Source organism: Rhinolophus sinicus, chromosome 6, assembly GCF_057876585.1.
Source record: "Rhinolophus sinicus isolate RSI-liver-muscle chromosome 6, RSI-T2T, whole genome shotgun sequence".
Classification (NCBI taxonomy): Eukaryota; Metazoa; Chordata; class Mammalia; order Chiroptera; family Rhinolophidae; genus Rhinolophus; species Rhinolophus sinicus.
Genome location: NC_142506.1, coordinates 56,568,185 through 56,583,980, shown reverse-complemented (window position 1 = coordinate 56,583,980; position 15,796 = coordinate 56,568,185). Strand labels below are relative to the sequence as shown.

At 40.7% G+C, this 15,796-nt stretch overlaps 2 protein-coding genes across 3 annotated transcripts in view; one reads left to right on the top strand and one right to left on the bottom strand.

Annotated features, from left to right (window-relative positions):
• WDR26 (WD repeat domain 26) overlaps positions 1 to 10,296 on the bottom strand; it is a 37,883-nt gene extending 27,587 nt beyond the window's left edge. Inside the window, exons 1-4 of one of the 2 annotated variants that reach the window (XM_019716064.3) lie at positions 9,385 to 10,296; positions 7,443 to 7,542; positions 7,238 to 7,342; positions 1,532 to 1,668 (exon numbers count right to left, since the gene is read on the bottom strand). In XM_019716064.3, the coding sequence (XP_019571623.3) occupies positions 1,532 to 1,668; positions 7,238 to 7,342; positions 7,443 to 7,542; positions 9,385 to 9,797 (755 nt within the window). In that variant the 5' untranslated portion in view covers positions 9,798 to 10,296. The remainder of the gene's footprint in view (positions 1 to 1,531; positions 1,669 to 7,237; positions 7,343 to 7,442; positions 7,543 to 9,384) is intronic. The other variant, XM_074316948.2, reaches the window with a different exon arrangement.
• On the top strand, positions 9,796 to 13,972 carry LOC141567810 (uncharacterized). The gene is made up of 4 exons (XM_088798909.1): positions 9,796 to 10,101; positions 10,266 to 10,698; positions 12,489 to 12,567; positions 13,407 to 13,972. The coding sequence occupies exons 1-4, from the start codon at positions 9,796 to 9,798 to the stop codon at positions 13,414 to 13,416; spliced, it is 828 nt and encodes a 275-aa protein (XP_088655035.1). The 3' UTR covers positions 13,417 to 13,972.
• The last annotated feature ends 1,824 nt before the right edge of the window (positions 13,973 to 15,796 follow it).

Sequence of the window (15,796 nt, the reverse complement as noted above, 5' to 3'; positions counted from 1 at the left end):
AAAAACCCTAAAATGAACTCTACACCTCTTTGGGCCTATTCTTTTGTATTTGAAAACTCACTATGCGTCAGATATTGTTCTAGATGCTGAGGCCCTATCATATAGTGACAAATGCCATAAAGAAAAAGAGTTGAAAACAGAGTGATGTGAGACAGAATACCTGGTGGGTGATCTCAGGAGAGGACATTTAGGCTTTAAGATAAAGGGGACAGGCAGTACAAATGCCTTAACATTACAGTCACTAGACAGTAATGAATGAGAAAGAGGATCAGGGACCTGTGGGCTTGAGCAGAGATTTTGGATTTTAAGTGAACTAGGAAAGCCAGTGGAAAGTTTAAAGAAAGGGAGAGAAATAAGACAATACATAGTTTTACTTATGTATTTCTGTGGCTGCTGTGTGAAATATGCATTGTTAAGGGAGGGAGAAGTATTTATGGCTTAACTAGGGTAGAAATTGTGGTGATGGAGAAAAATGAACAAATCTGGGATGTTTTGGAGTTAGGCAAATACATGTCAAAATTAAATGATTTTTTTAAATGCAAAGATGAGTGAAGTTTTTTGTCTGAATGAGTGGGTAAAAGGTCTTACCATTTACTGAGATGAGGAAACCTAGAGGAGGAACAGGTATGTGGGGGTGGGGTGGGTGGAGGGACAACTGGAATCAAGAATTTTGTGTTGAACATTTAACTATGAGGCACCAATTAGACATCCAAATGGAGGCTGTCAAGTAGGCTATTAGATATACACATTAGGAGTTCAGATGAGAGGGTGAATTTAAGAGCCACTGGCATACAGCCGGTATGGGAAAGCATGGTAGAGTGAGATTACCCAGGAAGAGTACCGTGTTTGCCCGAAATTAAGACCTAGGCGGACACTCAGCTATAATGCGTCCTTTGGAGCAAAAATTAATAAGACCCGGTATTTATATAATATAATATAAATACTGGGTCTTGTATTATAGTAAAATAAGACCAGGTCTTATATTAATTTTTGCTCCAAAAGACGCATTAGAGCTGACTGACCGGCTAGGTCTCATTTTCAGGGAAACACGGTATGTAGGCAGAACAGAGGGGAGGTCCAGAACCAAGCCTTTGGGCACTTAGGATTGATATGAAAATAAAATGACAGTGTGTATATTAAATGCTTAGCAAGGGCCTGGTTACAAGATAAGTATACATTAAAAAAGAAGTCTCTATGCATCAATACTGGAAACTTCATTGCTTATTGTTTTTACAGAATATTCTGCCATAGGATTTTTACAGATTATTAAATGACCTTTCAGTAGCAATACATATTTCTTCTTCCTTTCACCCACTTAAATATCTCTCTATTCTAATATAAAATGCTTCCCAGGATGACAAAAAATAGTTTGTATACATATAAGTGTATCTATCCAGGCAAATATTACCCAGGAATTTAGCAATATTCAGATCTTGGAAAAATGTCAAAGAAATGTAACTTTGGAATGGAAACCTTGATAAAAATAAGAACCCTTCCATCAGCCTGGAGTCTGAGAACTAAGCTTCCTTACCCACTAAGAACATGAATGCGCTCTGTATTGTATTTCAGTGGCGTCAATTCACAGCGTAGAACCTGAAGTGCCTCCAGGACCTTGCCATCCTCCAGGTATTCCAGGTACTTCTGCTGCAGCAGCAAAAACTTCATCCTCTGACATGACAGAAAGCAGCAGTCAGGGGAAAAAGGTTGATGGAAGGTTCAGAAAATGTTTGTGCCTAAACAGAACAGTAGAAACCATTCTACTATGCCCTTTGACAATAACTTTATAAAGCTTTAATATGACTCAAAATATTTTGGTTTACTAGAGTCGCAGTAGATTAAATGTGACTTTGCTCAATTCCACATCTTAATAAAACTGCTTTGAACAAATAGTCTCAAATTAGATAAGATCATTAATGACCAAGGCATCAAAACAGGAAAAAATAAATTCTGCCCTCCACACATTCATCTAGAATTTTGTTTGAAAATTTAGAGCTATTCCAAGTATTCTAAATTTGTTTTTTTAAGTCTGACTTTTTAATAATAGGGCACTGGGAGGTGGGGGGGGGGGAGGTTTATACAACAGGGTTTGAAAAGATTGCAGAAAATCCAGTTAATGGAGGAATTATTTAAAAGCCACAATGTGGAAGACTAAGTGGACCAGAAAACAGAACAAGAGCCGTGGGTAGACATTGCAGAGTGTCAGATTTGGGCTTACTGAAAGTAAGAAGAGCTGTCCAGCAAATGCACTAGAGGTTGGGGTGTAAAGTACTGAGTGTCCTATGACTAAAGTAGACAAGCCTAAGCTTGACGGAGTCACTCTCACTAGGAGGCAATAAAGAGATGGCTACAATAGAAAGCTGAATTACAAAGTCTTTAAAAAGACTCAGTATTTGTGTTTGTGGATTGGTAACAATCTGATCAAGGATGCATTTAATTATGAAGCACAGACAATTATTATCAGCTCTTGCCCCCCAAAAGGATAAATCATTTCCAGCTTATTGTGAAGTGAAGCACTTTCTTTTTTTTTTCTGAAATGTGCTTGGTTTTAATATTTTTTAATGTTCCTTTACTTTATTATTTTACTTTTAACTTGAAAATGATCATAACCTTAGCAGCTTTTTGCTAGAGAAAAGAGATGTTTATGACTATCAAGCTTAGAATTTCTTTTAAACCTTAAACCTAATTAAGGACCACTACTTGGAGGTATTCTGCTACTTGTGGTGTTTGAGCAAGCGAACTGATGTAGGTAGAAAAGTTAGTAGATAGGAAATGTTAGTTATATTTAGAGACTCCAAGAAATATAGTGGTAAATATCTCAAAACCACTTACTTTAAAAATATTGCTTACTTTAAAAACAGTGAAAATATACTGGTCTCAAAAAATGGTGTGGAGAAATTATTATTTATTTATGGAATTAATAAATCTTGCTCTAAAAGATTTTCTATTAGGGAGTATTTAGAAGAAAGGCATAATCTACAAGCTTATAAAAATGGTTTCCTGAGAAAAACAAAAACAAACCCTCTCATGTAAATTAGGCATACATTTAAATACATCTTTTATAAGATTCACTGCTTATGTTTGGTAATAACCTAATCTTAAACCTATAGCTAAAGAACAATAGAAAAAATTTCAAACTATGAGCTAAGCTCCTATAACTCCAGAAAAATTACACTTACCAAATTTTACACATAAAGTTAGACTGACTAAATAAATATATCAGAAATAGATTAGCTACCAAGACGCCCTAAGAAGTATGTTGCTGTACATCGAACCTTAAGCTTACTTTTATATCAAATAAAAAATACTTTGAAGTCCACCAGGTGAAAAAAACTAAAGACAAAAGACTAAACCAAAACAATCTAAAAATCAAAAGGATTTTATATGTGAAGTTAATTCTGGATATTCTCACCATTTTATCTTCTGAAAAAAACAAAACTTCAATTCTTTATGAAGAACTCATATTTTCCATTTATTAATATACTGTTAAAAGTTTCATTTCACATAGCGTTTTTGATTCAAACTTGAGAATCATACTTAGTTGCAGATTTTTTTCATTTAAATGCCACATGGAGCTGGCCAGAATGCATATTTCATTTCTTCACTAAATTTCCTTAGCAATTGGGAATTTGGGAGAAGTTTTTTTTTTTTAAATTCAGGGCAAATCTTTATTTATTTATTTATTTGGTATCAATCATTATGTCCTATGCACACCCCCTTCCCCATTCCAATGTGTGTAGGGACAGTGTCCCAAGGGCTATTCCTCCCTTATTTTCCCACCAAGATCCTGCTAGAACATGTTATTCTCTTTCTATGGGCAGAGGCAGGGCAGGAGAGAAGAGGAAGGCAAAGTAAAACTTTGAGAGAAGCCAATATAAACACGTTTTTCTGTATTCAGGGAATGCTATAAAAGCAGTGCAAGAACATTTCTCTATGAGTCATTTTATCCAGATTAAGACAAAGACTATCCTCAAACAGATATCAAATCTTGATGGGGTATATGGCAGCCACTAGGCTGCTGGCCAAGTACAGCTAAGAGATTTGGTTGAGAAAGAAAATTTCATTCTCCTTAAAAACAGTTCAAGTATTTGATTCTCGTAAGGATAGAGAGTAAAACTGTATTTTACTTCCCAAAATTTAAGGCACAAAAATGCCAATACAGTTTCAAGAAAATAAACATTTTTCACAAATGATGTTAATTACTTACTAAAAAAGTTTTTAAAATCTGGCAAAATTGAAGTTTGCTGAGGTGAGGACTGGGCTTTCCTAACGGTTTTTAAAAAGACCATGAGCTTCTTAAATGAAGATTTTTTTTTTCTTTTGAAGAGAAACTCTCTATCTTTCCTCAACTCCTCATTTTTTAGATTATGTCTGGACTCATAATTTTGCAGCATCTTTGGGCATAGCAGTGTTTTTACTCTCTTTTACTATCTAACAGAAAGTTGAAATTGGGAAGTGACTAGGAAAGCTTAAAAAAGCTTACATTCACATGGTAAATCCAGCTGTTGCCTCCCATCCTACCCAATATTTGGACTGCTTCATTCTTTCCTCCCACATTACATTGAGCTCAGTGTTTAAGAAAAACTCAGAAGTTACGATACACAGGAAGTCTGGTTATCGAGGACAGCCTCCTAGCTAACTTAGTAGTGGTTCTGAATAAGGTTATAACCAAGTTGTATCAATTAAATGACTCAGAGGAGGGGAGAAATGAATTATATTTAAACCATGGTTCTCAAAACTCCTATTTGACTTTAAAATATACTAGTTATTTCTTATACATCAAGTTAATATTTGAACACTTCCACTAAGCATATTTCTATTAAAAAACCAAAAAGAATCAAACATTTTTTAGACATATGAAAGTTTTCTACATTATTGATCTCAAAATACGCACCCATATTCCCTAGACATGGCTAAGCATATTTGAACCCAAACTAAAGAATGTTGATTCATGAGCTCAGCTTCCAGAAAATCCAGAGCAAATTCTGCTATTTCTAGTAACTTGACTGGAAACCACTCTAAAAAAATGGTGGGGGGTGAGAGTGGGGAGCACACAGAGTAAGTGGATTGAGTCAATAAAAACATTCAGATTTAAAAAGTAAAATCCAATTTTAGTCTAGACTAAGTCATCAAACGTGTTTGGCATACAATTAAAATAATTATGTTTAAAAAACCCCAAATAGTTGTCTTCTAAGGTATTATTACAAATTTATGCTTACATTAGATTATCTTCTGGAGATGGAGTGGGGGAGAGGAGTAAATCTAAACACAAAAAGGTGAAAAATGCTGAACTGAATCTTTAAAAGCAATTGATTCATCAATGCTTAAAGTGAGATAAAATTGGAACCCCTTTCTTTGTATAAATACCTAAACAGTTTGATGGCGTGAGGCTCAGCCAGAGATTTAATCTTCATCTTTTATTAGATCCTAGAATGTTCTATAGACTGAACAGGCTGCAAAAAGAAAGGATTGCTCCTTATTATCTACAACTACCTTTCTTCAGTTTACATGTTGCTTCTAATGAAGGTTTCTAATGAGATATAATCTAAATCCAACACAGAAGTCTCAAATTACTATAAACAAATTAAGAAAAAAAGAGGAAGTGAGCCTATTCATATTTTTACTACTTAAGTACAGATATAATTTGGGTGAAGTTTAAAAAAGGAAAACAATCCTCCAAGAGATCACACCCTTATTTTAAAATAGCCCATCAAGTTCTTTATTATTACCATACAAGCAGTGCTAACTTGTCCGATGGGAAAAAAACCCCAATTCTTATTTGGGCCATTAACTGTCTTTATTTTAGGGTCACCTTCCATTCTGTCAGAGCTAACAATTTATGAAAAGCTGCCCAATTAAAATATACTGAGGTGTTTGGTTTTTTTTAAAACTCTAAATACACTGACTGGGAAAAATTTAGTCACTGGAAAATTTGTGATCCATTTGAACAGATGTTTATTTTAACATCTGTATTTTCATTTTTAAAATTTACTATGGAATTGATTATTCCATGAGTTAATTTATTATCAATCGTCTGATTCAATAGTAACTTAAAAATTTTAGTATTTTAAATATTTGCTAAATGAAAAAAGATAATACACTAGATCATCAATCTAAGGGAACCCATACTTGTTCATACTTGTTTGCATCTTTAATTCACCTGAAGTTCATTCTCTAGGATTATATTATTGTATAAAATTACATTAAGAATTTGAAAACTCTTTTGTAATTAAGATTAAAAAAACAAAACCAAACCCAAAAAGCAAAACCAGGAGGTTCTATTAGGTTTACAGACAAAGAAAGAAAGATTAATGTTTGACCCAATTAAAAAAATCAGAAACTAACACTCATTTACAAATATTTAACAAACAGCTGGTTTCCCTACTTCACTTCCTATTCACCCTCTTTCCCTCCCCCACCAGACAGGAAACTGCTTTTGACAACAAATGAATCAGCTAGAAGTTAAAAAGCCAGCAGCCAGCAGCCAGCAGCTGATTCTTCAAGGTTTCCAATCACAAGCACTTAGGAAAAAACTTCTCCCCTCCTCTCCCTCATCAACATCTACTGAAGAATTAAAGCCTACCAGTATAAAAGATTCATCACGATTTATGAAAGAAGCTACCAGGTAAACTACTAAATAGATCTTGCTGGGGAAATAAGGCCAGTAAGCAGAGCCCAATGGTGAAATTTACATACAGACCCTCTACCCGAGTGATACATATTACACAAATTTTGACACTGTCAATTCACACAACTAGAATCCAAGAATGGAAAATGGTGAGCACACCAATGGAATTGGTTTGGATTAACAATAATTAAAATTCCCAAAGATTAAAAAAATAATAAAGTATCAGCTACTTAAGGCAATACTGATATCCACACACCCAAACACATTGTTTACCAGCACATTGAGTATTTTAAATAATATAAAGGTACAATTTATCCTTTACTCCATAAATATACAACTCCTATTAACAGCACTGAAAGAATGATCTTTCAATATAGTTTTATAGAAACTTAATTTATAAACTAGATTCAAATGACACACTTCCTAAACATGGTTTTTAAAAATGCAAAACTCAAACTTTAAATCATAAACACTCATCCTAATTTACAAATCTAATTACATGAAATTTAATTATTCTTAGGTGTTATCTTTTATAAGAGGCAGAAGCCTAGAGTTATCAATAACCTACTAAAATAAGCATAAATGTGAAACTAAGAACAAAAGTGTATTTACCACAATTATTCCCAACAACGTTTGAGAGATTTCAAGTGCGCCTCTTACCACAATAGCATGAGGAGAATGCACTAAAGGCTTTAGTTCATTCAGGTCATTTTCTGCCTGCAAAAATTGGTATAAGAAAAAAACAGAAATGTCATAAAATGCACATCAAACATATAATTTTAGCAGCAGTCACACAGCTCTATATGCCCTACTTTACCTTATCCCAGTCTCCTTCCATGACATGATTTCGGAATTTGGTAGCAGAAGGATGTTCTAAACGACATCCTGACTCTTGCATGAGGAGATCAACAGTCTGGCTGCAGGAGAGATACAGTGTAAAAAAGACCTGACCAACTTTAGAGTTTACTCTTCCAAATAAACTAATGCCTATGAAAACAGTTGCCAAAGTTTTTAAGCTAACCTCATGATGAAGAAAGAAATAAATAGCTCTAATGTGCTTGGCTAAACAAACTTGGTTTTTAAACTGCCACCTTCATTTATATCAAGTTAAAAGCCTTTTTGACACTAGAATCAAAATAAGGTCTTCCCACTTTTGCCATTTGATGCCTCAGAAGTTTAATGAAGTATAAAATTTCTAAAAACGCGTTGTAACCAACGGGTTAAATAAATGAAAAACCAGGATCTACATACTAACCATGTTACTACATTTCAAAAGACAAAAACTGTTAGCTCCATACAAGGTGATAGAACGTGACCTGTTAGGGAAGAGCCTTATATCCAGGTATTATGTTTGCATAGAAATACTACTAGGTCAGTCTTTAAAATTAAAATAAATCCAGCATCAAAAATCATTCTCTTTCTCTCTCTACTAAAAATAGCAAATTTACTATGGTGTAGGTTCCAAACAGTCACGAGTTATTTCGTCCTGCTGCTGTCAGCTTGCTTCTTGTCTCAGTAATATGTTCTGTTAGCATTTACAAAACCTGTTTTCATACGAATCCTTGGCAAAAAAAAAAAGGTGAAATAAATCTTCCTATGATATATATTTCTCTTTGAGAGCTTAGAACCACATCAAATGTAGTTTCTTCCATCAGATATTTTGATATCTAAGAATTTTCCTTTATCAGTCTTACATATTTGTTTATATTTCACTGCTTTCTTATTCAGCCCCATTTATTTTGGTTAAACAGTGCAATCATCTGCCCGAGAATCAAAACACTTATGTCACTTTTAAAAAGTGCTCTCCCCACCCCCTCCCCAGAAGAAATCTGTAAATCCAAAACTACATATTAGCTAGCCTAGGAGCTTATTTTTATCTATGTTGTGAAGCTAGGACACTGTTCCATGTTTTTCCCTAGTCTGATTCTGCTTCTCCATCAGGCTCCAAGACACTGCCACCAATCCTACCTTCCACCTCCTCAGTTTTTCTTTGTGTGTACACAAAACGGTGGTTTTAGGCCAAGGTCGTTGTCTACCTTCACCCTATTTTAGGTACACAAGGCCAACTACATTGTATTGGAAAATAAATGATTCACCAGATCAGATGTCCCTTTTTCAGAGGCAATCATCTTCTTGGTATTAAATTGGGATTGCAGCCCAGTTAGTGGTAGGCCTCGTGTACACACGTAAGGGCCTTTAAATGACAGCAACGTGGGATCTTCATTATTCCCATCAGATTTATTCAACAACCTCCTTCCAGATGATCCCAGCCCCTCAGTTCCCATAAACACTTGTAGGTGATTGTCTTTTCTGATTGGTAGTTTGCCTGGGTTGTCTGTCATGGCTGGGGGTGGGGAGGTGTCCCACAAAGATGCCTCTGAGATATACTTGAAAAACAAATCCTCCAAGGTTCATTATTTCCACCAGCTCTAATCCACCCCTCCCCCAACACATACAGAGACACACTCCCGCATCTGTCTTTATTGACAGACAATTAAGCTCTGAAGGTGTGTGGGGAGGGGGAGACCTTTTGGTTTCTACCACCCCGTCTCCTCTCATAATTCGTCAGACTGATTGATTTTCCCTTATTTCCCCTTGGGTCAGCTCGTCCTCCTGGGTCGGCCAGTTTGAGCTGCGTCCTCCTCTGTCCTGGGCCCTGCGTGCCCAGCAGTGATTCTTTGATCGAGCTCTTGGCAGCCCCCCCCCGCAGCCTCCGTCCTTCGGTCTGTCCACACCAGCTGCCTGTAAAGGATACTTACTTGAGCCCTAAGCCATTCAAGTGCTGTCCTATTAGCCTAATGACGTCCTCATCCGACTGGGAGAGCCGCTTCTTCTTCTTGAGGCTGCTGCCCAGTTCTGGGGTGGCCAAGGAAGAGGTGGCGGCGGTGGTGGCCGAGGCAGCTGCGGCGGTGGCAGAGGCGGCGGCCCCGCCGGGGACCCCGTTATTGACATTCAGGCTGTTGCTATTGTTGCTGGCGGCGGAGGGGGCGGAAGGCAGGAGCCCATTGGCGTGGGCCAGGTCCCCCGCGGACGACGACGACGATGGGGACGACTCCCCGTTCTGGGCCGACAGGCAGGCGAGTTCCTGGGTCTGTCCCTGGCCCCCGCCGCCCCCTCCTCCTCCGCCGCCGCCGCCGCCGCCTCCTCCTCCTCCTGCCCCGTTGGCCTGCATGATGCTGCCGCTGACCAGGCTGTGGCCGCTACTTCGGTGGGGGGCGGCGGCGGAAGGGGCAGCAGCCGGGGGGAGTCCCACCACTACCACCACGGAGGAGGAGGAGGAGGACGACGACGACGAGGACGAGGACGACGAGGACGGAGGGGAGAGGCCTGCTCTGCCTGCCGAAGCCCCGGGCTCTCCTGCTCCCTCCGCCGCCGAGGCTCGGGGTTTCTTCCGCGGGGGCGGGGAGGCTCCGCCGGTGTCCGAGTCGGAGGAGGAGGAAGCGGAGGCCAGAGTTTCCTCGCCGAGAGAGGCCGTGGTGGGAAGCCGGGGGGGCGAGGCGGGGGAGGGGAGGCGGGGGTCGGGGTGAGGGGGGCCGGGGTGGGGGTCAGGGTAGGGGGGGTAGAGGAGGGGGCGGAGGAGGGAGAGGAGGAGGGGGAGAAGGAGGATCCGGGCCCTTTCCCCCCCCCCTCCCGGAGGCAGCTCGGGGTGCGCGGCCCGGGGGTCGCGGTGGGGCGGCTGCGGGGCGCGGGGCCCGCCGCTGGGCTGAGCCCCGGCTGTGGCGACGGCGGCGGCGGGCGGCAGCGGAGGCAGCTGCCGCCTCTGTCCTCGGGTCCGCTCCGCTCCGCTCCCTGGTGTGTTGATTCTTCCCCCAGCTGCTGCCTAATGGAGTCCAGGCGCTCGCGTCACAGGAAATGCCTATACTGCCCTCCTCACTCACTTCCGGTGGCAGGTATGGAACCTATAGGGGGCCTGTCACCCGGCACGTGCGCGGGGGGCAGGCCGGGCAATGAGGGGAGAGAGGCCCGCGGGCTGGCGGGGGCCGACCCAGACCCCGACCCGACCCGACCCGACGCGACCCGGAGCCCGGGCCCGGCCTCTCCCCGGCGCCCTGGCGGGGCTGCCTCAGTCAGGAGTAAGTTTGTCACCGCCCTCAGAGTCCGGGCGTGCACAGGATGGCCGCGTTCGCGTGCGCGAGTGTGTGCGTGTGTACACTTGTGTGACCTAGAAACGTCAGACGTGCGGAGGTGCTGCACGTTCTCCATCCCAGGCTAGAGATGGGGGTCGAGCAGGTGGCGAGGTTTTGCCACCCGAAGTTCGAGGCACTGAGTGGGGTAGGCCCTGTCGGCTCACTTCGTGGCAAGCAGGACTCAACCTCCTCGGTTTCGTGTGGAAAAACTCGAATTTCCACAGCCAGGTGCCACACACGGTGTTGGGCCCGGGGCCATCCCAGCAGGTTTGAGATGACGAGCACATGAGAGTCTGTGCTCCACCCCGGGAAGGTGAAATAACCTATAAGAGCAACATCTGAGGGGACAAGAAGTCACAGTAAGACAGTGGGTGTGCAGAGGAGGGGAGGGACTTCGCTGAGAGGCTTCCACTCTTTTTAGCACTGGCCCAGCACCTCCTTCTGCCTTCCAGCTGCCTCTTGAGTCACTGCCCAGTTTAGGCAGCAGTGACGAAGCTCAAGCAGTTGCCTCCAAAACATGCATCCTAAGGAGGACGCAGACTCCACTTGAGATCCGGGCTGGAATTTTTTAAGGTGAAACGTGAGGCTTCTGAGTCACCTTGACTTACCTGGATGTAGAACTGGGCTGAATCTTGACCCCTGGTGAATGGTCAACATTACCCCGAACAATTATTTCCATGGATGTGGTTGGTAGTATATGCACCTGATATGTACAAACGTTTTCTCAGAAATTTAAAAAATCTTTCTCTGAAGTAGTTTCCCTGTGGAAAAAAACATAGACTGAACTAATGCTTCTTACAGCCCTGAAATGTACAGTATTCATTAATAACTCAGAGTAACTTTGAGGCCCTGGGAGACATTTATTTTTATTTATTTATTTATTTATTTATTTATTTATTTATTTATTTATTTAAGTGTGTTTTTCCAGGACTCACCAGCTCCAAGTCAAGTAGTTGTTCCAACCTAGTTGTGGAGGGCGCAGCTCACAGTGGCCCATGTGGGGATCGAACCGCCCTCTAACCAACTGAGCTAACCGGTCACCCCGAGACAGTCCTATTTACATTTAAAAATAATAATGAAAAATGATGCTTGTGAGACATTAGTATCAATCTGAGCTCTGTGGGCCCTCAAACTGGAAGGAGGGAGAGGAAGACCAAGGCAGGATCTTACAGAGAGTTCGCTTTGTAGTTCTCATCTCTTAATAGGCTTCTAGATGGCAGTGTAATTGGAAGGTGACTCACATTCGATGTTTTTATTCACCTGAGACAGACCTGAGTTCCAGCTAAGGTCCATAGGGCATCTGTCACTGTATCCCACAGAGCCTGGATTACTAGACAGTCAACACCTTCAGATATCCCTGTTCGTATGTGAACTTTACACCAGCTTATTGTTAAAATTATGGTTATTTATACAAAATTTAATTTTGGCAGCATTGCTTATAATAATCTATTTGGCCTATAGCAGCATGGGACAAGCTTCTGAATAAAATCTGTAGCTTACCTCAAGGAAACAGTCATTTAGTGGTGGCTACAGATAAGGCTCATGCTTCATTAACAAAACTAAAAGGATGAAAGGAGAAAGAAACTGGGCCCTATTGCTGTCTGAACTGAATATGGATAGCCCAGCTTTCCTAGTTTTGATGTGGCCAAGACTGCTCTTACTAGAATTCTGAATTTACGAAGTCCAAGTTCACTCTGATCACACCCTCCCACCTTCTCTTACCTTTCTGATTCCAGTCAGTCTCTCAAGACTCAGCTCATTTCGGACGGACCGCCTCAGGGGAGCCTTTCACGACTCCAGCCTCCTAGCCTCGCTGTGAGTATCATTTCTGTAGGCCTCCAATTTTGAAGGCTGCTTGTAATGTCCTTTAACTGGCTAAGACCCCTTCTTCAAGTCATCAGAGAGGAACCTGAATGACAGGTGGTACATCATGTGTACTATCCAAAGCAGTGTCTTAATTGTAAAAATTAGGAGCTACTAGATTTTAAAAAGTTGAGAGAGTACGTGTGTTTATAATAAAACATATAACCAAATTTTCACAGAATTCTCTGTAAAACTAAGAGAGACTGCTATTCTGTCAAGATTTAAGTGTGGTATCTCAACCTGATACTTAACAACATCAATATTATTCAATGTTTCAAATTTCTATTAGGAAGAGGTAGTTTTTGGGATCCCAGGTATTCCTGGAGAGGGATATATTTATATTTACGTCTCTAGCTTCATTCTTAGCTTTTCTTTGGGGTTCTAAAATTGGCAAGCTGGACCTGTTGGGTTTGAGAATTCAGGAAAGAACACAGTTCTTGAAGTGAGGATACTTAGTTAGCTGTTGACCTTGGGCAAGTCATTTAACTTGGATGCCCCACAGTCATTTCATCTTTTAAGTGGGGATAATGACACCAGCCTACCTGCCTCATAGATTAGAATTGATTTGTGGGTCAAATGAGATAATAAATACTTGGAAAAATACTAAGTTGAAAGGTTTCAAAATATAATTTAAATTCTTCACCATTTCACAAAGGATTTGAGGCAACTAAGTGCAAAGATATAATAAGATGGTTTTATTATTATTAATATTTCTGAGCTGTGGATTGTTGTCTTCTTTTTTTACCCCAACTCTGCCACTGAACTGTGTGTTCCTGTGCATATCTGGGCAGACAACTCTGAATGTCACGCTTTGTATTGGTCTCCCGTGAACGGGGAGTTTCCAACACCTGTGTAATAGAATGAAGGGCATAGTCATTGGGCAGTTTTACCTGCTGTTCCATGCATGTCTCTCCGGTGCTTGCTTATTTCCCCCTTCTACAAACATTCCATTCATGCCATGAGCATTCAGTACAGTCCTGAAAGTGGGTAGGAGAGGCCACAGGTGGATCGAAGTGCAAACGGGACTCCTGCCTTGCCACAGGAACCTTCGCAGTCAGAAGTGAACAGGTAGAGGTATTCAGCTCCTCTCAGCTGGAAATGGTCCTTTTCTCAGTAGCCATCTCAAGCTGTTCCTGAGACCCGTGTGGGGTCAGTCACAGTGTCTCAGGAAATTTTCTGAAGGAACTGAACTAAACCAAGGACATTAGATTGTTCTTTTCCCACCACACAGCTGAGATAGACTGCTTGGGATAGCCTGTACTTGTTGCACTGAATTTGGTGGTAGGTCACACTAAAAAAAAACACACAAAAAAACACAAAAAACAAAACGCATGTAACCCTAAGCTATGTGTACAAAGATATTCACTAAAGCACTGTGTAAGAGCAAACAATGTGGTAATCACCATGTATTGATTTGGTAATAGGATCAAGATATGTTATTAAATAAAAAATGCGTGTCACAAAACAGTGTGCATAATATTCATTTTGGTAAACAAATTAGTATATGTTCATACTTTTTTTCCTGGTAAGATAAAAAGCACACACAGTGGTTTACCTTTGGGTGGAAGGACTGGGGAGGTGAGGACGGAGGTTCTTATTTTTTCCATTTGATCCTTTCCTTCAGTGTTTGCATTTTCTAACAAACTACATAAAGGACTTTTTAAAGTGTCGATGGGTTATTTGAATTTCGCTTTTTTTTTTTTTTTTTTTTTAAGATTTTATTGGGGAAGGGAAACAGGACTTTATTGGGGAACAGTGTGTACTTCCAGGTCTTTTTTCCAAGTCAAGTTATTGTCATTTCAATCTCAGTTGTGGACGGTGCCGTTCAGCTTCAAGTTGTTGTCCTTTCGGTCTTAGTTGTGGAGGGCGCAGCTCAGCTCCAGGTCCAGTTGCCTTTGCTAGTTGCAGGGGGCACAGCCCACCATCCCTTGCGGGAGTCGAACCAGCAACCTTGTGGTTGAGAGGACACGCTCCAACCAACTGAGCCATCCGGGAGCTCAGCGGCAGCTCAGCTCAAGGTGCCATGTTCAATCTTAGTTGCAGGGGGCAGAGCCCACCATTCCTTGTGGGACTCGAGGAATTGAACTGGCAACCTTGTGGTTGAGAGCCCACTGGCCCATGTGGGAATCGAACCGGCAGCCTTCAGAGTTAGGAGCACAGAGCTCTAACCGCCTGAGCCACCGGGCCGGCCCCGAATTTCGCTTTTTTGTATGAATAAATGTTATGTTTTTAAAGCACACTTGTCTTTAAAAATACACGCAGAAACTATAACTATATTCATGAAAACTTAATCATAATAGAAAACATGCCAGATAAAGCAGTGATGTGCATATTTAATTGACATTAAATATATTTGTTTTTTAAAACTCTGCTGCTTTCCATTACATGCACCTCCTGTGTTCTCAGACAGTGAACTCTGCACATACACACCCCCGTCTCTCATTTGGTTAAATTCATCTGGGGAATAAAGGGCAAAAGACACTCCTATTTATTAACTTTGAAAAGTAGATAAATAATTAATAGCCCCTGGAGTCCCTGCATAGCAGACAACGGGCCCTTTGGGCAGTCTTCCTTTTTCTCAGTTTCATATATGCTGTTCATCCTGCTTTGCAATAATCATAAAATAATAATGGTAAAATACAACTATGATCGTTAACAACAAACCAGTTTTAATTATTATGAGAAAATACGTTTCCTCAGTATATATACACAGCCCGTGGAAGTAATGGTCTAATGGCTAGACTTTTAAAACTTTGAAAGAATATAGTAGGTAATTATTCATAAAGCTTAAAAAACTGTTGAAAGGATTTCTGGACTTTTTTAGTTCATTATTTTTATTTTAAAATTGGGCTCTTTACTAAATAATAGTAAATGCACAGGCAAATGTAAAACATAATAGCCTAATTGGAAAAAAAAACACAAAACTTGGTTGAATGAGCGAGCCTATGCGTGCCAGTCATTAAACATAAAAGAGCAGAACAGTGGCTGTTAGCTTCTTTTTGTGGCTTGCGGAGCCATGCTCGGCTAAATCAGGCCTGAAGGAGTTGGAGACCTGCAGGTTTCTTGAATAATGGGGTTTGTGTCTTCACACATAGGAGCAGCCTTTCTATATACATTTCTGAAATAATAAGGATGTCTGCTTTCCTGCTATCCCACTGACCCCTTATCTCACAATATCTTT